The sequence below is a fragment of the Podarcis bocagei genome (assembly GCF_964188305.1).
Source record: "Podarcis bocagei genome assembly, chromosome: 2".
NCBI classification, from domain to species: Eukaryota; Metazoa; Chordata; class Lepidosauria; order Squamata; family Lacertidae; genus Podarcis; species Podarcis bocagei.
The window spans coordinates 21,706,543-21,728,293 of NC_138126.1; the positions used below are offsets into that span (position 1 = coordinate 21,706,543).

General features: G+C 45.9%; 2 protein-coding genes across 3 annotated transcripts; both read left to right on the forward strand.

Annotated features, from left to right (window-relative positions):
- The first annotated feature begins 801 nt into the window (after positions 1–801).
- On the forward strand, positions 802–7,524 carry LOC308580706 (acetylcholinesterase-like). The gene is made up of 4 exons (XM_081182763.1): positions 802–952; positions 3,045–4,506; positions 5,753–5,892; positions 7,430–7,524. Exons 1-4 carry the CDS (start codon positions 940–942, stop codon positions 7,468–7,470), a joined length of 1,656 nt encoding a protein of 551 aa, XP_081038889.1. The 5' UTR covers positions 802–939; the 3' UTR covers positions 7,471–7,524.
- A 1,666-nt stretch (positions 7,525–9,190) lies between these two features.
- Positions 9,191–18,565, forward strand: LOC308580611 (cholinesterase-like). Of its 2 annotated transcripts, none has more exons than XM_081182521.1 (5): positions 9,191–9,291; positions 12,236–13,736; positions 15,973–16,118; positions 16,606–16,697; positions 17,597–18,565. In XM_081182521.1, exons 1-4 carry the CDS (start codon positions 9,225–9,227, stop codon positions 16,677–16,679), a joined length of 1,788 nt encoding a protein of 595 aa, XP_081038647.1. In that variant the 5' UTR covers positions 9,191–9,224; the 3' UTR covers positions 16,680–16,697; positions 17,597–18,565. The 2 variants fall into 2 exon arrangements, with proteins under 2 accessions (XP_081038647.1, XP_081038648.1); XM_081182522.1 differs by lacking the exon at positions 9,191–9,291 and adding an exon at positions 10,238–10,390.
- Positions 18,566–21,751: the final 3,186 nt, after the last annotated feature.

The following is a 21,751-nucleotide window of genomic DNA, read 5'->3' on the forward strand; positions in this document are numbered from 1 at the left end:
AGTGTTGTTGTTGTTTAGTCGTTTAGTCGCGTCCGACTCTTCGTGGCCCCATGGACCAGAGCACGCAAGGCACTCCTGTCTTCCATTGCCTCCCGCAGTTTGGTCAAACTCATGCTGGTAGCTTCGAGAACACTGTCCAACCATCTCGTCCTCTGTCGTCCCCTTCTCCTTGTGCCCTCCATCTTACCCAACATCAGGGTCTTTTCCAGGGAGTCTTCTCTTCTCATGAGGTGGCCAAAGTATTGGAGCCTCAGCTTCAGGATCTGTCCTTCCGGTGAGCCCTCAGGGCTGATTTCCTTCAGAATGGAGAGGTTTGATCTTCTTGCAGTCCATGGGACTCTCAAGAGTCTCCTCTAGCACCATAATTCAAAAGCACCAATTCTTCGGCGATCAGCCTTCTTTATGGTCCAGCTCTCACTTCCATACAACACCACTGGGAAAACCATAGCTTTAACTATACGGGCCTTTGTGCTCAGTGTCAGCAGCCTAATAATGGGGCAATTACCATATATTTAAAGCACTTGGTTTCTCCCAAAGAATCCTGGGAACTGTAGTTTTCTATGGGTGCTGGGAATTGTAGCTGCGTGAGATCCCCAGGATTCTTTGGGGGAAATGATGTGCTCTCGGCGTGCCATGTGCATGCAGCGATCATAGGTCAGATGAAGATCTTTCATCTCAAGATATTGCCAGAGACTTTAATCAGAGGAGGTGGATATTTTCCTAAGCTTTTGACCTTCGTTCTGGGGTTCCACTGGGGCACAGCTGATATGGTATCTCCACAGAGATATGCCATCTGGCTAAGAGGCAAAGAGACACCAGGGTCATAACCACAGACTACCCGCTTGTTCCCGAGACAACAATAGCTGACATGTTGCTAATCCGTCTGCTTCCAAACCGAACTGGGAATTTGGCTCAGAACCACAAACCCACAACTTCATCATGGCTCAAAGAGGTGAGTCTCTGCTCTGCTCCACCACCCAAGGAAGGGTTAAATGCTGAGGGCCAAACAAAGGAGGTGATGATGGAGATTCGTGACTGGATCTCCATCACTGGATCTCCTGTTTTAAAGGCTCTGTGCAGCTACTCAGGAAGTGGGGGATTTAACCCTCACTCCTGCAATAGTTTTTCTCGCCCACTCTGGCAGCTGAAAAAAAAAGTTATTTAGGGATTTATTTTGTTTTGTTTTAATTTTTTTGGTCTTGGGGCAAATAGTAGCTCTTTGGAGGGCAACGCCTTTCACCAGAGCTTTTTATCCTCTCCACAACCCTGTGAGGCCATTTAGGCTGGAGACTGTGACTGGCCCAAGGTCACCCAGTGAGTTTCATAGCCAGGTAGGGATTTGAACCCTGGTTTCCCAGGTCCTTGTCTGACTCTCTAACCACAACACAACACCGGCTCTCTCCTTCAGCTGAACTTCTGAACAGAATAGATGGTTTGCATGCACCGAGAATGTGTTTTTAAAAGTTGGAGGTATTAGGGTAGTTAGGGGCAGGGAGCCAAGGCAACGGCTATGTGCTTTCAGCAGCTACAGCTGTAACATTTGGGAAGTCCTTTAGAGGAGAGGAGGGACGCGGGTGGCACTGTGGGTTAAACCACAGAGCCTAGGACTTGCCGATCAGAAGGTTGCGTTTGGATCCCCGTGACGGGGTGAGCTTCAGTTGCTCGGTCCCTGCTCCTGCCAACTTAGCAGTTTGAAAGCATGTCAAAGTGCAAGTAGATAAATAGGTACCGCTCCGGCGGGAAGGTAAACGGTGTTTCCGTGCGCTGGTCTGGTTCGCCAGAAGCGGCTTAGTCATGGTGGCCTCATGACCTGGAAGCTGTACGCCGGCTCCCTCGGCCAGTAAAGTGAGATGAGTGCCGCAACCCCAGAGTCGGTCACGACTGGACCTAATGGTCAGGGGTCCCTTTACCTTTATCTTTAGAGGAGAGACAGACCGATGCCAGCACCATCCTGAGAAAGCTCACCCTCGGTACTGCTAAACAGATGGACTTTGCTGCCACCTGCTGGCGAAAGGTTTAAGTAACATTTGAGGCTACGGTACAGTCCTCATTCCAGTTAAGTGGGCCTTCATAGAAACATAGACTTGTAGAATTGGAAGGGACCATGAGGGTCATCTAATCCAACCCCCAGCAATGCAGGAATCCTTTGCCCAATGTGGGGCTTGGACCCACGACTCTGAGATCCAGAGTCACATGCTCCACCAATTTGGCTACCCTTGTTTCATTTGGAAATATTTGTTAATTTTCTCACAGATGTTTGTTCCTTTTTCCTGCGGCCACCTCTGCATTTAAGCTCTTCATGCCTTCTTGTCTTTATGGCTCTCAAGATGCACAATCTGGTTCCTTTTCTGCTCATTGCTCTGTGTTTCCTTCTTCAAACGGCCTTCTTGCAGGTTTGTGTCTGTTGCTTTGATGCAAGTTATTTTCCTGCAATACAGTGGTACCTTAGTTCTCAGATGCCTTGGTACTCAAACAAATTTGAACCCAAACACTGCAAACCCAGAAGTAAGTGTTCTGGTGTGAAAAATTTTTGGAAGTTGAATGTGCCCCGTTTTGAGTGCAACACTTCTGTTTGGAGTGTTACACTGGGTCTGTCTGTTTTTGCAATTTTTTTTGCATTTTTGTGGCTCTTTTTGTGTGACAATGTGGAACCCAGTTCAGCTACTGATTTATTGATTGACTGCAGAACATTGTTTATTGCTTTCATTTTATGGCTCAATGGTCTCGTTAGTAAAATTCATGTTAAATTGCTGTTTTAGGGGTTGTTTTTGAAAGTGTGGAATGAATTAATCCATTTTGCATTACTTTCTATGGGAAAGTGTGCCTTGGTTTTGGAACGCTTTGGTTTTGGAACAGACTTCTGGAATGGATTAAGTTTGAGAACCAAGGTGCCACTGTATGCTATTGTTGCTTTTCACATCCAAATAAAAATAAAAGATTTATATACTCCTTACTGGAACAAAAGGCCTCTAAGCTGTTAACAATAAACAGTCTAAAGCAGTCATTAAAAAAAAAAAGTTACATAAAAAACTAATTCCTTTCAGTTGCCATGATGTTGTGCCGAGTATTTTCATGCCTGTTCCTGCTGGGCCTCAGTTCCGCCTCTGAGGAAGATGTTCTGGTGATCACAAGCAGCGGTCCCATCCGTGGCAAACGCCTCATGACAGATTCTGGCGCGGTGACAGCTTTCTTGGGAATCCCCTATGCTGAACCTCCTGTGGGGAAGCTGCGTTTTCAAAAACCCCGTCCTCACCAGCCTTGGAACCACACCCTGAACGCCACCAGCTTTGGCAATACCTGCCACCAAGGGAGTATAGAACTTCCCGGCTATCGTGCGGAACAAAACTCGGAATCCACCCTCTCTGAAGACTGCCTCTTCCTCAATGTCTGGGTACCTCATCCCCGACCCTCTGCGCCAGCTCCTGCCTTCGTCTGGATCCATGGAGGGGGTTTTCTCAACGGGTCTGGCTCCGTCGATAGGAGCTTCCTAGCTGCCACTGAGAATATCATCGTGGCTTCTATGAACTACCGCCTAGGTGCCTTGGGATTCCTTTCGCTACCCCCAGAGGCTCCGGGGAACGCTGGTTTGTGGGACCAACACCTGGCGTTGAGTTGGCTGAGGGAAAACATGGCCGCCTTTGGAGGGGATCCAACCCGTCTCACCCTGGGCGGTCAGAGTGCCGGGGCCGCCTCGGTTGGTTTCCACCTTCTCTCGCCGGCGAGCCAGGCTCTATTCGACCAGGCCACTTTACAAAGTGGTGCCGCCATTTCCCCCTGGGCTTGGGTGAGGCCTGAGGAAGCTGTGAACAGAGGGCGAACCCTGGGCCAGTTTTTGGGCTGTGCCGAGGGTGATGACAGGGCTGTGGTGCGATGCCTGCAGAAGAAAGACCCAGGGGAGATGATGAAGGACTTGCCTATCCTCAGTCATAAAACCTTGTTGGATTTGCCTTTCGTGCCCACAACCGATGGGGAATTCCTTCCGGATGCCCCTTCTAAACTTCTGGAAGCTGGGCAATTCTTGGACAAACCCATCCTGACCGGCTTCACCCGTGATGAAGGCACCATCTTCCTCGCAGGAAATGCCCCTGGTTTCAGCCTATACAACGACAGCCTGATTAACTACGAGCAACTCTTGGAAGGCCTCCGTCTGGTGGTCCCAGAGGCACCTGAGGTGATCATCAAAGCCGCAGCAACCATCTACAGTCAGGAGGAGCAGGGGGAAGAACGATATCGGAACGCCTTGATCAAAGCTTCTGGAGACTACATTTTCTTGTGCCCTGTGGCTGTGGTGGCCACCCGTGTGGCAGAAGCCCAAAGTCTAGCATTTGCCTACGCCTTCACTCACCAGCCCTCCTTTGTAACCGTCTCCGACTGGGTTGGAGTGCCCCATTGCGCTGAGCTGCCCTTTCTGTTTGGTGACCCACTGTCTACGTCGGGATACACAGACGCTGAGAGGACTCTGAGCCAAAGGGTTATGAGCTACTGGGGACAGTTTATAAGGACTGGGTAAGTGATCCCTCCAGTCTTTAGCACCACCAACAGAAGAGGTGGTCCTTGTTCTCTTTGAATACCAAGCTCCCCATTTGGGCACCCTTCCTCTTCCCCATTTTGAGAACAAGACTTTGTACGCACTGAACATTCAAAGCACCCCCCCCACAAGGAATCCTGGGAACCACAGATTACTCTTCACTTAAGCTACAGTTCTCAGCGCCCTGAACAGAGTTCCCAGGATTCTTTGGGGCGGGGGAGGAGATGTGTTCTAAATGTGTGCATGCAGCCCAAATTTCTTGGCTTTGCTTGTCATAACCAGTGATTGCCTGAATTGGCAGAACAGCAACAATCTTTCCTTCCCCCTCCCCACATTTTATATGCCACTTTTCCAGGCAAAGCCTACCCAAAGTGGCTTACAACAGTAAAGAAGTGGGGCGGGGGGGAATCAACATTTCTTCTAAAAACAGAAAATAAGGAGGAAGGAAGGGCCATCGTTTTATTTATGTATTTTTGAAAAAGCTCTGGACTTACTATTGTGAGTTGTTGTATTGAGAGTATAGCCGGATCGTAAACGGGTTTGTTAAGTTCTTTGAAACATCCCATGTTATCTTATCAAGACCAGGAAAAGCAAACTGGCAAAAAGTTAAACATGACCTTGCTTTTGAGCAGCAGTGCATGTTGATTTAGATGGTGGCGTTCAGTTTCTTTGGAGTGAAGGTCAGCAGCGACTGTGGTGTTTTTAGGATAAACCTATACAACCCGAGCACAAGATGGAGGGGCTTGCAGCATTCACCCCTCAAAAGGTCAAGCTTCTCCTTTCTTCGCAGGCACAGAGCAAGCACGACTCGGTGGTGAACTCTAGATCCTTATAAAAAACGCTGTGAAAATACCTTTTTTAAAAAGGCGTCTTGAAAAATATATGGCATTTGCCTAAAGCTCACCATTGCCATCTAGTGGCACATTTGTATAATGCACTTAAAACACACTTAAAACGTTATATTTGCAGCTGAGTCCTGTGTCTACAGCTTCCAGTCTGCTTCCAACCTCCTCAAACACAACTCTGGCTACCGTCGTCCTACCCGGCAGCTGAGTGACAGGGGATTGAGGAAAGACCCGCCCATTTGCACTTTGTCACAGAGCAACTTCCATGGTTGTGATGATTGTGGCGCTTAACTAGTGGAATTTTATTACATTTCCGCACTTGATTTTTATCTCATTCTTATTCCTTTTACTGATTGGCGATGTTTGCTTCCCCTCACAGGTCTCCTGATGATGGAGCATGGCCTGTCTACACAGGAGAGAATTTCTTCCGCATTACCACAGAGCCAGCTCAGGCCGAGGAGGTGTCGCCCACCCGTTACTGTGGCTTCTGGGTGTGGCTAGCCACGGAAGGATTTAAGGGTCAGGAAGAGCATGGTTTCGGGCCGGCGGGCGGGGGCAATTGGAAGATACCACAGCCCAGTCAGATAACCCTCCTGTTCAATGTAATTTGGGAGCATCTGTCTGTGACACTGCCTTGCCCCGCCCATGCAAGCCAGTCACTTGATAGGCACCAGCACACTCGGTGATAATGTGCAAGTGCTGCTTTGGGGTGCTGTACACATGGCCTCATCCATGATGAGGGACACGGGTGGCGCTGTGGGTTAAACCACAGAGCCTAGGACTTGCCGATCAGAAGGTCGGTGGTTCGAATCCCTGCAACGGGGTGAGCTCCTGTTGCTCGGTCCCTGCTCCTGCCAACCTAGCAGTTCAAAAGCACGTCAAAGTGCAAGTAGATAAATAGATACCACTCCGGCGGGAAGGTAAACGGCATTTATATGTGCTGCTCTGGTTCGTCAGAAGCGGCTTAGTCATGCTGGCCACATGACCCAGAAGCTGTACGCCGGCTCCCTCGGCCAATAAAGCGAGATGAGCGCCGCAACCCTAGAGTCGGTCACGACTGGACCTAATGGTCAGGGGTCCCTTTAGCTTTAGCTTTACACATGGCCTCATAAATATGCCACCCCTGTTTTATTTGCCGATCTAAAGCGTATTCTTCTGGAAAAGTTATAATCTGTTTTATGCCGAGGCTGCGCTTCCAAGCACAACAAGTGTTGGTGCTGACCTTTAAAGCCCTCAACGACCTCAGCCCAGCATACTTGAAGGAGCATCTCCACCCCCATCGTTCAGCCCAAATACTGAGGTCCAGTGCCGAGGGCCTTCTGGCGGTTCCCTCATTGCAAGAAGTGAGGTTACAGGGAACCAGACAGAAGGCCTTCTTGGTAGTGGCGCCCTCCCTGTGGAATGCTATCCCAGCAGATGTCAAGGAAATAAACAACTATTTGACTTTTAGAAGACACCTGAAGGCATCCCTGTTTAGGGAAGTTTTTGATGGTTGATGTTTTATTGTGTTTTTAATATTTTTCTGGGAGCCGCCCAGAGTGGCTGGGGCAACTCAGTCAGATGGGCGGCATATAAATATCATCCTCATTTCTGCCTGCCTGCATATGCAGATGGTGCTTTCTAAGCTCACCTCCTATTGGGGCAGACTTCCTGACATTGTAGGTCTATGTACACAGCCTAAGACAAACTCTTAGGTCCTCCAAGCAGAGAGGTCAGAAATGGGGTTTCACCAAACACAAGAAACCTGTTAGTGTTGTTATGCTTCCAAGGGGAGGGTGTGCGTGTCCATAACTAAGGTGCCACCACATAAAAGACTCTCATTTTTATCCCTGCAGAATGAGCAACATTCATTGGTGGAGGCACAAGCAGAGCCCGCCCCCTCCTAGCCATCTCAGGGTTGGTATGGGGAGAGGTGCCCCCCAATTTTCCATTAGTTTCAGAATGGTTCTATATCAGGAATAACTGACCCTGCAATGCAAATGGGAATATGATTTGCAACCCCAGCATTTTTCCTACTGCAGCTTCCTTTACCCAAACATGCCTTCCTGTTTTCCAGACTCTGAGCTGATGGATGAAGAAAGTGACTCTGATTGGTAAAAGTATCTGGAAATGGATGATGAAGATTTCACTTTAAAATGCAACTATCCCAAATCTCAGCCAAGCAATGTGGCAGATCAATTTTACTTTGTGTGTGAATATCTTGAGGATCTCACTTTTCAAAGAAAAATGAGAGAGAAAGAAGTGGTTTCAGATGCATTCAGTCATTAACAACAGCTTTAAAATATGATTTCAGCCTTTGCTCTAAGATTCCACAGCCACAAACAAATAAAAGAAGCCAACAGCAACTTTTGAGAACTTTTGGAGTCTGGTGATTATTTCCTTTTTATTATCCCTCCACCAACAATTTTTCCAGTTAAAATGGGAAAAAAGTAAATTGTGAAGTGAAGTTACAATTCCTGCACCTAATCTTCCTGTTTCTCAGTTCCTCTTTCAGACAGACACTCCGAAACAAACAACCCTCCATTTACAGGCCACATCTTCACTCCTATTCATGCAGGGATTTCTCCTGCCCTTCACTCACTCTCTGCAAATACTTCTGCCTCTTGCTTCCCTGTTCCTCAGCTTGGATTTCCTCCTGCTCTCTGCTGGGGGACTCTCCCTCTTACTTCACATGACGCCTTTTGATCATTCAGGGCTGTGTCCATAGGCGCCGACTCCATGGGGCTTGAGGGGGCCCGAGCCCCCTCAAAAATTCGTTTGGGGGGGCTCAGCCCCCCAATAATATCCGGCGCCCCTCCAGCAGAGCGCCACCGCCGCCCCTCCACCAGCCCAAAATGCACAGGGTCGGGCTGCATGCCTCCTGCCCTCCCTCCCAAGCAAAAGCTCCACCCAATTTCCTCCGGAGCTGATTAATAGGCGCAGCACGCTCTCCCCTATTCGCTCACGAGGAGGCGGCGCCACTTTATCTGCATATTCATGAGCTTATTTATTATTCATGAGCTTTCCCGGGCCCCCCCAATATTTTTTAGAAGTCCGCGTCCCTGGCTGTGTCAGAATTCTTCTTGCACCCAGGCACTCCCTGGTCCCCCCTGAGCAATTCCTGCCAAGCCTCCCTCAGCTGCTTCTCTCTCTTGAATCAGATATACAGTGGTACCTCAGGTTACATACGCTTCAGGTTACATATGCTTCAGGTTACACACTCCACTAACCCAGAAATAGTGCTTCAGGTTAAGAACTTTGCTTCAGGATGAGAACAGAAATTGTGCTGCGGCGGCGAGGCCGCAGCAGGAGGCCCCATTAGCTAAAGTGGTGCTTCAGGTTAAGAACAGTTTCAGGTTAAGTACGGACCTCCAGAATGAATTAAGGACTTAACCCGAGGTACCACTGTAACCCTATTTCCTCCCATCAATTCTCACTGTGTGCCATGGAGTTACCAGAAGTGAAGCTTCCTGAAGCTCCATCTTTGCCTTTCCCAGATTCATAGAATCATGGAATTGCAGAGTTGGAAGGGAGCCTGAGGGTCATCTTAGTCCCACCCCCTGCACAATGCAGGAATACGCAACTGTCCCAAGCGGGGATCGAACCTACGACCTTGGCGTTATCAGCACCACGCTGTAACCAACTGAGCTATCCAATGGATAGCAGGGCAGTAGCATTTATTTACCCAAGTCTCATTGCTTCTTTTTCTTAAAAGTGAGAGTGTAAGTACAAATAAACTTGTGACACAACTTGGTGGAAGGCCAGCGAGCCCAGGGGCCAGCGGCCAATTGCTTGCTTTAATGTTACTTAACACACCGCCAAAAGCCAATAGGAAAGGTGGAATAAAAATATTTAAAATAAAGAACCAAAATATGTTCAGGAACCCTTCTCTTCTGAGCGCTGTGAGGTTGCAGATCTCCCTTCAAACTCCACATCAAAGTAAGCCCCTGTTTCCCAACGCCTTTGATCCTAGCACTGGATTTCCACCTTGTCAGTGCAAGGCTGTGGATACGGGAGAATCAAGACTGCTTTGGGATGCTGATGCTGTGAACCCCTCCATTGTAGGCTCAGGTTGTGTCCCTTCTAACTCTCCAGTTCTAAGATTCTAAGATTCTAATGATACGGTGGTACCTCAGGTTACAGATGCTTCGGGTTACAAACTCCGCTAACCAGGAAGTGGTTGCTCCAGATTAAGAACTTTGCCTCAGGATAAGAACAGAAATTACGCACCAGCGGTGCAGCGGCAGCAGGAGGCCCCATTAGCGAAAGTGTGCCTCACATTAAGAACCGTTTCAGGTTAAGAACGGCTCTCTGGAACGAATTAAGTTCTTAACCCGAGGTACCACTGTACATGTAAATAAACCATACATCATAAAGACACCACAGTCTGCTTGACCTCACTTCCAAAAGGAAACACAAACTCTGGGTCGGCACCTGAAACCCCTGGAATCTTGCACTGCTTCAAGACTGGGGTGGCATGTAACAATATTTTAAATAAATTAAGACACACTCTTATGAACACACGAGTCTTCCAGCTCAAGCCCCAGGCCCATCTAGTCCATCATCCTGTTCTCACTGTGGCCAACCAGTTGCCCCGAAGTAGGAGTTGAGCACGATAATGCTCTCCCCACCTGGCATTCAGAGTCCCACTGCCCCCATTAGTGTGTGTATGTCGGGGACAGCATAGTCACCATTCCCCTGATAGCCTTAGACAGGGACTCTTCTTCTCCCAAAGCCACAAGGTTGCATATCAAGGATTGGGAATCTGCTCTATCACTCCGTAGCAAAGCCACGCCTCCATTTCCCCATATGCTTGATCCAAGACATGAACTTCCACCTTGTCGATCTATAGCATCCTCCCACTCTTTGGACAGAGCCCGAGAGGTCAATGCTCTTTTCAGTTAGTACAGTTACCCTCTGTCACTGGTGGTTGTTTGTGAACATTGCAGGGAACACACTGGTCCCTTCTGCAATTTGTTCTCCCCTTTGGCCTGAGCTGGGATCAGGAGTGGAAAACAACTCATGAAGGAGACGGGAGGTGAGTCCTTACAATTAGGAAAACCCATTTGCTTTGGAAGAATTGGTTTGGATTTAGACTTCCTAGGCCTGCATGCATCTAATTCTGAAACAATGTCAATGGTTGACTGTTCAAGTCTGTTGCAGGAATCTGTGCAATTCCTGTATTTAAGGCAACCCTGGCCGATCTTTTCCTTGGACTGCTATTTCTCTGAACTACAACAGCTACACATAGCTTTAACCCAAGCCTTTGGGGTGTGGGTGTGAGAAAGAGGGGAAAGCGGGATGTGATGCCCATTCTGTCATTTATGACCCAGAAGCCCTCCCCTCTTTGCAGGTTTTCCAAAGGTCTAGTCGTGACTTGCTCTTGAATTATTTTGCTTCAGCTGGGTGATTTAGGTTGCACTCCCAATCACACTTACTAGGAAGGAAGTGTCATCAATCCCAGAAGATCTTACTTCTGAATAGGGATGGTGAGTCTGTCCATATCAGTCTCTCTCCGGTTCTCATTTTTCCAACCATAAATTCGGCTCTCCACGTTTTGCATCCATTTGCATTTATAAAGACATTGCCACAGAAATTAAGTAGCAGCATAGTAGGAATTTATCATAATATATATATTTTTATAAGCAGTTTTGACTGATTAACAATTTTTTGGGGAAACAATTTGCCTAATATAATGCATTTTTATGCTATTTTCACTAAGATCCTCACTCTTCCTTCCACTTTCCATTAATACATCCATTTATGTAAGCATTGTTGGGTTAGATAACTGTATCACAAAATTCAGACACAAAATTCAGAATAGCTGTGTTTCAACTTTAAATGCATACTGGATAGACATGGGTCCCAACAACATCCCTGTGATATGGCAAAGGTTGCAATCCTAACCATGTCTAATCAGGAGTAAGTCCTATTGAATTAATGTTGCTTATGCCCGGGTACAGCTTTCATCTATGTACGTTTACTCAAAAGTCCAGCTGAGTTTCTGGGGCATTTTGCCATCAGACAGCCTAGTATGTCCCTGTGACATAAGTGCTGGATGAAAAATGTTAATGAAGGCTCTCTATTACCTACCCACCATCAGCCTCTGTTTCTGGAAAGAGCCTTGTTCTGGAAAAAGAACTGTTGCTTTAAGAAACATTGGGAACACTGGAGAAAGCAAAACAGCAACTGCATCAAGGGAACACACAGAGTCAGAACTCAAACTTGTGGATAGATGTACAAGGCAATCCCTGTGCATGCTTACTCAGGAATAAGTTTCACTGCGTTCAATGGAGCTTTTATCAATATAAACAAGTTATATTAAGAGTTATGGAAACCAAAGGACATTTCCAAAAGGGGAGTTGAAACCTTGCAATATTCATTGGTCTCTTGATCTGCAGTGAAAGGATTAAATTAATCACCGCCACCTGATGCACTTCCAAGCATATTTGCATCCCTACTGCAATTTAGGGGGGAAATAGGAACATAGACATACATAAAGAATGTAGAAATGAGTGGTTAAATTTGATTCCTAGACAGAAAAATAGGGCAGGAAATGGCTAGAGTAACTGGTCTCCCAAACCTCCTGAATAGCTGAGCCTTGGAACACATAAACCTGGAGAAAATGTGTTAAATTCGTTTGATTTCCCACCTTTCTATCAATGTAAACGGAGCCCGGTGCTGAGTCAGCCCAGGTTGCTAAGTGAGGGAGCTCATGGCTTGTTTGCAGAAGGCATCCAAGGTCCATGATCTGTGTTGCCCTTGTGGGACCTTGGGGAAGAACCGCAGAGCAGGGCTTGATGTGAGCAGGCCAGAGCAGTGGATCACTGAGAGAGAAATGACCTGCCTTTTATTGAATGTAACTTTTAAAATCTCCTTCTAGCTGCTGCAATGCCTGGTATCCTCTCTTCGCTCCCCTACATCTTCATTCTCCTCCTCTTTTCACCTGCCTCTGGCTCTGCCCCTGGCGATGACACCGTGGTGGTCACCAAAAGTGGCCCCATCAAGGGCAAGCGTGTTCCAGATGGCTCCGGCTCTGTGACGGCTTACCTGGGTATCCCCTATGCTGAGCCCCCTGTGGGGAAATTGCGTTTCCAGAAGGCCCTTCCACATCAGCCATGGAGCCAAGTCTTGGAGGCCACCAGCTATGGCAACTCTTGCCACCAGTCTATTTTTTCTGGCATCCCTGATGCAGATGTGTGGGCACCCAATACGCCACTGTCAGAAGACTGCCTCTTTCTCAACATCTGGGTTCCCCACCCGCGTCCCTCTACACCAACCCCTGTCCTTGTTTTCATTCACGGAGGGGGATTTTTCAGTGGGACATCTTCCCTGGACATGTACAAAGGGGAATCCTTAGCTTCTACCGAGAGAGTGATAGTTGTCAACCTGAATTATCGCCTGGGGATGCTAGGCTTCCTCTCCATGCCACCAGCAGCTCCAGGAAATTTGGGCTTGCTAGACCAACAGCTGGCTTTGAGATGGGTCCATGAGAATGCCGCCGCCTTTGGAGGAGATCCGACTCGGGTGACCATATTTGGCCACAGCGCTGGAGCAGCAGCCGTGGGTTTCCACCTCCTTTCACCAGGCAGCCAGCCCCTTTTTGCCCAAGCTGTGATTCAGAGTGGATCTCCCAGTGCCATCTGGGCTTGGGGGAGTCCTGAGGAAGCCAAGCAAAAATCCCTCGCTATGGCCCAGCTGGTGGGCTGTGCTGATGGCGATGACAGCGCTGTGCTGAGCTGCCTACAGGCAAAAGATGCCACAGAATTCTCTCCACAGGAAATGCTCTTCTTTGAGAAAAGCAAATATCTTATCGATCTTCCTGTGGTACCAACAACAGATGGAGATTTCCTGCCTGATGACCCTCAGAAGCTTCTGGAGCCTGGGCACATCAAGATCAAGCCAGTTCTCATTGGTTTTACCTCCGACGAAGGGAACACCTTTATGCCGTTTAGTTTTCCTGGCATCGAGCGCCACCAGTTCACCCACGAGCTACTTCTGAAAGGGATACGGATGGCAATACGAAATGCAACGGAAGAAGTTGCCCAGGCTGTGGCCCTGGAGTACAGCAAGGAAGGCCAGGATCCAGTCCAGTATTACAGGGCCTTGTCACAGTCCTTTCGCGATTACTTCTTTTCGTGCCCAATGGATGAATTCTCTAAGAAGCTGGAAGAAGTTGGGAGCCCTGTGTACGCTTACTACTTCAAGCACCACACCTCAGGCTCTTTTTGGCCTGAGTGGGTTGGGGCACCCCATGATGCTGAGCTGCCTTACTTGTTTGGAACCCTCGAGAAAGCTCTGGCCGCCAATCAAACTTACACAGAAGCAGAGGCTGAGCTGAGCCGCAGGGTGATGCGATACTGGGCAGAGTTTTCCAGAAGTGGGTAAGGCATGACCTTTTCCTCGCTTGCCCTTCACCTTTATACAGAAGGCAAGCCCTTTCAACCCTTAAAGCTGTGGGATGTAAAACACAGGAGCAGTCAATGACAACATTCCTAGAGTGTACATGTTAGAACATGGGGAAGGATGTCTGTCCAGCAAGCAGGTAAACTTCCTGGGGACGGACTTCCTCCGCATGTGACCAGAGGTGGGTGTGGCCTCACCTGTGCAGGTAAATGATAAAAGCACAGGGCAGGCAGCCATTCTCTCTCTTGTCTCTCTTGCCTCTCTCTGCTATCTTCCTTTGATGAGGAAACATCTAAGGATGCCCTCTTGGCTCTCAGCCAAGAGAGGAGGAAAGGACTATCTTGCTATAAGATAGATTCTGAGTGTATTTTACCTTTTTAAAGCTGTCTGCCTTCTGGGATCATATTGTGAACAGAACGTGAGTGAACTCTTTTATACTGTGTTGTGTCTTGTATTTTAAGAGGGAACAAAGGGGAAATTACCAGAGTAATTATTATAGAGGTTCTAGCGAACCTGTGCAGACGTTACCGTTGCGAACTTAAAGGGGAATGTCTATAAACTCTGCTGATATTTTGGGAACTTGTTAGCACAAATTGGCTTAGGATATAATCTCACAATATATCCTCTCCTGCACCCCAGAACATTCCCACAAAAGCTACCTTCCCCAGCCTGATACCCTCCAATATGTTTTTGACTGCCATTCCTATTATGCCTATTGAACTGGTGGAGCTGGTGGGAGTTGTAGCTTAGAATATTTGGAGATCACCAGGTTTGGGAAGTGTACAATGAGATCATAGAATCATAGAACTGTAGAGTTAGAAGCGACCCTAAGGGTCATTTAGTTCAACGCCCTGCAATGCAGGAATCTCAGCTAAAGTATCCATGACAGATGGCCATCCAACCACTGTTTAGCAACCTCCAAGGAAAGAGAGACCAGAACCTCCCAAGCAGAGGTGTTGTATATGGTTGTGCGTGTGTGCGTGTGTGGGTTTGCTGGGGCAATCGATTCAGGCACAAATTTTTTTTGGGGGGGGGCACACATCTCCCACCACTCTCCCTGAGCCAGCCCTGCCTCGCTTTACAAGAGCTTGCTATCTTCATCTCAAAATGAGAAGTCTTTAAAGTTTATTTGAAAAACAATTACAGTTTATTTGAAAAACAATTACAGTAGTTTAACAATTACAGAGTGGTTTAAACTCTGTTGCAGCGTTGAATAACTTTAGTAGTAGATTTAAGAAAGATCTTAAACCTTAGATAAATCAATAATTAGTTAATTTAAGACAAAAACGTGTATTGGCAACAGATAATTGAAATAAGGAATGGACGGGAGGTCGGGTCTATAGTCAAAGGACCACTTTTTGTTTTATTGATTTGAAACTAATATTGTCTATATCGTGGTTTGGTTTGTATTTCTTGTCTTGGTTTTCTTTTTTGTTTTTTGGTGTATCAATAACAAAAAAGAAAGAAAAAAAGAGAGCTTGCTTTCATCTCTCCTCTCAGTCTCCTCTTTTCCAGGCTCAACATACAGGCTCTTTCAACTGGTCCTCATAAAACTTGGCTTCCTAACCCTTGATCATCTTGGTTGCCCTCCTCTGTACACACTCCAACTTCTTAAATTGTGGTGCCCAGAATTAGACACAGTATCCCAGGTGTGGTCTGACTAAGATACTATTCGTACTATTTCTTCCCTTGAGCAGGACGCTATACTTCTGTTTATGTAGCCTAGAATAGCATTAGCCTTTCTTTGTGTGCTGCTGTTGACTCATGTTGAGCTTGTGGTCCACTAAGACCCCTAGATCCTTTTCACATGCACTGCTAGTAAGCCAGGTGTCCCCCATCTTATATTTGCGCATCTGGTTCTTCCTGCCTAAGTGCAGAACCTTACATTTCTCCCTGCTGAAATTCATTTTGTTGGCTTGGGCCCAGTTCTCCAATCTGTCAAGGTCATTTTGAATTCTGATCATGTCTTCTGTGGCATTAGCTAACCCTCCCGGTTTGGTGTCATCTGCAAATCTGACGAGGTCCAAATGTGTTCCTGTGAATATCTGGCCTTCAGAATTCTCCAGCTCTCACTGGCTCTGTTTTGTTCCTCAAGTGTTTTTTTGCCTGACTGGGATATATCCCCAAACTCTGATAATGCCTTTTGCCTGGATGGAAGATGGAGAGCAGTATATTGGTGTTTAGGGCTATATATTTGTTTTACATCCTCTGCAGGAAACCAACGGGGTCAGCTGCCGGTGAGGTAGAGTGGCCGCTCTACAATGCCACACAGCAGAACTTCTTCCACCTAAGCACTGAGCCAAACCCAGTCGTGGACAGGTCACCTGTGCAACACTGCACTTTCTTCAATACACTGATAAGTGAGCTCTGTTCTTTGCCTTGCAGTATGGGTGTGAGTGGACTGCGGTGGGGGCTAAGACCTCATAAGACAAATGCTTCTAATGACTGTACTGTAACTGGCATCACCTACAGCTGAAGGGAGATGCTACTGGCCCTAGGCTTCTAGAATAGGGATTGCCAATGTGATGACCATGGGTGCAATGGCGTGGGTGTCCATGGCTGTACTCTCTACCCCTCCATCCTTTGGCCATAAGATGGTAAGTGAGGTTACCTTTTGTCCTGTGAAAAGCCAAGAACTGAAGGAGGAAGCTGGAAGACTGAGACTCTTTCCCACTTCCTCTCTCACTTCTATGAGAAGAAACCAGAGCTGGGCACTCACTCCAAAATCCAGATGTGGATATATGCCTAAATAGTTCGGCGACCCTTGTTCCAGAGTCTTCAATATCTCATTTCCAGATTCAAACTTTTCTCTGGCTTTCTTTCTTTCTGCTTCCCCTTCTTCTACAGACAAATTGAAAGAGGATTCTGCTGCTTCACACAAGAAGGAGGAGGATGGCGAAAAGGAATCCACAACTCAATAGAGGGCATCTCCATGAAAGGTCATTAGGACTACAGAGGAAATGTTGGCGCTGGGGAGTATAGAAAGATGAATGAATGAACAGAGAATGAATGGGTAGACCACACTGAGCAGTTGAGAGGAGGACATTTTCTCCCCTCTCTGTCATCCGGCTTAATGGTTTGCATGGCCCACAGCTAAAATGGCTTCCTTCTGCAACCTGTGCCTGGAACCATGTTTTAAATGCAAACATGAACATCTGTCCATTTCCCCACACCAGGAAGGCTTTGTGCTGCAGCCCAAAGGGAGCTGAAGTAGGCGAGTGCTTTCTCCTGTTACCCTCTTCCTTAGCTCTCCACATTTCCATATGCTGAGATGTGGGTGGCGCTGTGGTCTAAACCACCAAGCCTCTTGGGCTTGCTGATCAGAAGGTCGGCAGTTTGAATCCTCACAACAGAGTGAGCTCCCGTTGCTCTGTCCCAGCTCCTGCCAATCTAGTAGTTCGAAAGCACACTAGTGCAAATAGATAAATAAGTACGCTGTGGTGGGAAGGTAAACGGTGTTTCTGTGTGCTCTGTTTTCCGTCACGGTGTCCCGTTGCGCAAGAAGTGGTTTAGTCCTGCTGGCCATAGGATCCAGAAAAGCTGTCTGTGGACAAATGCCGGTTCCCTTGGCCTGAAAGCGGAGATGAGTCTGATTCGATAGGACTTAACCATCCAGGGGTCCTTTACCTTTGCCTTTACAATACATTTACACATCAATTTGCAATATATATATATTTAAGTCCTCATGAAAATTCATCCGCATTATAGTGCTAATTTATTCTAATACACTTTTTTTTGTCTGAAGTTTTGCCTAACACACACTATTTTGGCTAAACACATTTCTCTCATTCATGCCTATATTTGCAATCTGACCAAACCACACTCATCTTTTCAACAGGTGTTGCTTGACTTTGTATCCCTCAAGTATAAAGCATCATTACCAAGTGACCTAGAAGAAAACCTGACAAGATATTCTGGGACTTCCATGCTGATAAAGACCCACTGCTTCCTGTGATCTTAACACGCTCACAATCAATTGAAAACACACCTTTTAATGTGTCTGCGAAATTCTGAACTTCTAGCAAAGTAACTGTTCTGCTGCTTTGAGAAGTGGGTTTCAATATCTTTGGCAGATGTAGGTTCCTGAAACATCTAATATACATTTCCTTTTGATATTAGCAAAGTTTAAGTTACTTTTGCTTTGGTCCTGATGAGTGATAGTTTGATTCCTGTAGTTCAAAGCTAACAACTTCATTCTTCCACCTGTTCCCCCCAAATAATATTCATAATACATACCACAATGCCATGCCTCTTTCACAGCAAGATAACCTTCAGGCTTCAGAAAACAAAGACCACCAATTTAGCCATTTCTCACTAGGGTTATATTCTTTCACCAACCAACGGAACAAAGTAAATGACATAGGAAACAGACAGGAACTTGTGGGAAAGAGACAATAGAACAAATCCATGTCGGTGTTATAAGAAATTGCTCAACCTCTTTCCTCTCCTTTAGGATGCATTGGCTAAAATGAGTACAAAGCCACTTGATTTTCAATGGTTAGCTAGCTCTCCAAACTCCAGTAATAAACTCAACACCCTCAAAGAACCAAAACGTGCTTTGCTTCAGGACACAGATGTGCCTCTTCTTCCCTTTCTTACTTTACCTTCAGTGTCAGTTCTGTGGCAATATTGTCACACACACTTTCTGTAGACTTTTGGGAATAGTTAGGGATTCTTTTACTCTTTAAATCAATGTGTGTTGGTGTGGCAAGATCTGCTGCCTGCCTATAGGGTAATTTTGCTGTCTGAAGCGGCATCCATATATTCTGAAACTTTCATTTCATGCAATAAACCAGTCTTTCTTTGCTCCTCTTGTGTATGAGTTTTCTTGTGGGGAAAAGGTTAACACATATTCATGCCATAACTCTAGCAAAAAGATCCTGACATCCTTTTGGACTTAATATTGGGAGTCTGCATAGAAGACATGTGGTTGCAGGCAAAGGAAAACACTTCACATCCACCACCATGATGTCTGATGCCAGGTGATTAAGAGTTGGGTAGCATCACCAACAGGGACGCGGGTGGCGCTGTGGGTTAAACCACAGAGCCTAGGGCTTGCCGATCGGAAGGTTGGCTGTTCGAATCCCCATGACAGGGTGAGCTCCCGTTGCTCGGTCCCTGCTCCTGCCAACCTAGCAGTTTGAAAGCACATCAAAATGCAAGTAGATAAATAGGTACTGCTCCGGCGGGAAGGTAAACGGCGTTTCCGTGTGCTGCTCTGGTTCGCCAGAAGTGGCTTAGTCATGCTGACCACATGACCTGGAAGCTGTATGCCAGCTCCCTTGGCCAATAAGGCGAGATGAGCGCCGTAACCCCAGAGTCGGCCACAATTGGACCTAATGATCAGGGGTCCCTTTACCTTTACCTTAGCCTCACCTACAGTCTTTTATGGATCCAGCCTGGCTGGTTTCCCTATCCTTGAGGCAGATGTGTGAAAGAACTGGGGCGTACCGGGGAGGGAACCCAAAAACAAACAGCAGCTCACATTTTCCTAAAAAACACAGAACGTGTTCAAGGCCAGGGTCCGGAAGGTGAATGACTGCAGCTTGTTTGCTGAAAGAACCCCAAGGTCAGCAAAGAGAGCTGTACTCTTCGTGCTGGTTAGCAGAACAGCTTTTTAAAAAATCTCTTTTGGGAATTGTTGGGCAGTAGAGAGAGGCCAAGGGGACAGCGCCCTCCTACTGTGCCCTTAACTGAAAAAGGTGAAGTTTATAATAAATGTGTTTGTTATGTTATAGACAAATATGTGTGCCACACAATTTGGCGATGTGGTGCAAGAACATTTATTTAAGCTGGTGTGAGTGTGTGTGTGTGTGTGTGTGAGAGAGAGAGTCATAGAACAGAATCATAGAGTTGGAAAGGACCATGAGAATCATCTAGTCCAACCCCCTACAGTGAAGGATTCTTCCACCCAATGTGAGGTTTGAACCCACAACCTCGAGATCAAGAGTTTCATGCTCTACTGATATGTACTAGATAATTATTATTTTTTAGTGGAACACTGCCTGCTTTACTTATTTATTTAGTAGAGCATTTATAAACATACATATATGGCAGAGTGATGCGATATTGAGCGGAGTTTGCCCGGTAAGGCATTAATTGTCCTTCTCAAATGCACAATGGCTATTATCTTCCCGAGGGTGGTCACATTCAGATGGTGATTCAGTCTCCAGCAAGAGTTCAGGTTCAATGCAAGAGTCAAGTTAAAAATATACCTTCCCCCCAAAACCGGAAGTGTTTTTGCTTGGGTTGATGGGAGAAGAGATTACAAAAGCAGACCAAAGACTGTTTATGTATGCCACCACTGCAGCAAGAATTCTTTTTTTAATAATAATTTTTATTAATTTCAATATATTGATTATCAATCATACAATAAAACTTCACTTCTTATACAATCTTTTTGGACTTCCATCAGCACCTCTGATGATCCTCCATTCTTATCACTTCTTATGCATTTTTTAAATTCATATTGCCTTTAATTATCTTAACTAACAATTCTCCTCATTACCTTTTTTGCAATATTTCAAATAGTTCACCTTATAAAACTTCTTGCAAACCTACTAGCGTAATCTGATCATCACAGTTACTTTTCAAATAGTCCGTAAATTTACACCAGTCTTCTGTGAATCTCTGGTCCTGCAGGTTTCAAATTCTTCCTGTTAATTTATCTAATTCTGCATAGTCCATCAGTTTCATCCTCCATTCTTCTTTTGTCGGTAACTGCGGCAAGAATTCTTTTAGCCTAAAGGTGGAAATCACAAGAATTACCAATGATCGGGGAGTGGCAGATGAAGATGATGGACTATGCGGAGTTAGCCAAACTGACTGTGAGGATCCGGAACCAACCAAGTCGATCAGAAATTCCAGAGAGTGTTTGGAGTAAATTTATTGAGTACCCGAGAGACTATTGCAAAAATGTGAAGACACTAGCAGGATTGATATGAATCTTGCCACATAATATAAAAATAGTATCTGACCATGGATAATAGGACTTGAGATATATTGAAGGACAGAAACTGACAGCAGAAATGTGTATATAATTTATCAGGAAATTAGAAATTAGTTGAAGGGAGGGAGGGAAGTCATGATCTCGGCGGAGCAAATGTTTTAGAAATGGCTATTATAATGTTGTTATATTTTATGTTTTTATTTTATTAATGAAAATAATAAAAATCATATGAAAAAAAAGAGAGTCAAGGTTCCTGGCAGACCCAGGAAGTTCAGGCTAGGGACTCATACACACAGTCAAGGTGCGTATAAAATATTCATCTGAAGCACATTCAAAGCACATTTCTTTGCTTAAACAATTCTGGGCACTGCAGTAAACCCCTCCCAGTGTTGCAATTCTAGGCTTGCCATAAGTCAGGAAAATTCATGACATGTCCTGGTTTTCGGGTTTAAAAATGGCATCAGATGGGCAAAGCAGTGGTAACAGCTCAAAAAGCTGTTAGGAACTCCCAGGTGTCATGAATTTTACTTTTTGAAATTTGGCAACTTTTACCTTATTTATTATACTTAATTCATCTTAATCAACCAATTTTAACTTATAGACCTCAATTTAAACAACAATACTCATTCTTTACACCCTTTTTTAAGGTCGACCCAAATTCCCTTCCACAAATTTCCCAATTTTTATAATAATTACCAAACAAATTAAAAAAAGAAACAACATATAATTATACACCCTTTGGATTCCCAAATTCTCACCCCCCCTTTCCCGGTTTCAATCCCCCCAAAATGTCCATCAGTCTATCAACTATCAGCCTGGAGATCTCATGTCCGAGGCCCTCAAATCTCTCTCAGTCCCTCTCTGCCAGTTTTTTTGGTAGTCCTTTATATTAAACATCAAGTCTCGGAGAAGCTCTGTCCCAATGGGGTCTATGTTTCTTCCAACCAGACCTCCATATTCAAAAGTGGAGCCCAAATCTTGTTTCTTGTTCCTTTTAAGCCCAAATGTCCCAGATGTCCCAAAAGCTCCAACTTTCGCCTTGCT

Coding starts and splice junctions, on each gene's coding strand:
- LOC308580706 (XM_081182763.1), top strand. Junction 4,507..5,752: donor GGACAGTTTATAAGGACTGG/GTAAGTGATCCC, acceptor TTCCCCTCACAG/GTCTCCTGATGATGGAGCAT. Junction 5,893..7,429: donor AGCCACGGAAGGATTTAAGG/GTCAGGAAGAGC, acceptor CCTGTTTTCCAG/ACTCTGAGCTGATGGATGAA.
- LOC308580611 (XM_081182521.1), top strand. CDS start 9,225: ATGTTCAGGAACCCTTCTCTTCTGAGCGCTGTGAGGTTGCAGATCTCC. Junction 9,292..12,235: donor CCTTCAAACTCCACATCAAA/GTAAGCCCCTGT, acceptor ATCTCCTTCTAG/CTGCTGCAATGCCTGGTATC. Junction 16,119..16,605: donor TTTCTTCAATACACTGATAA/GTGAGCTCTGTT, acceptor CTTCTTCTACAG/ACAAATTGAAAGAGGATTCT.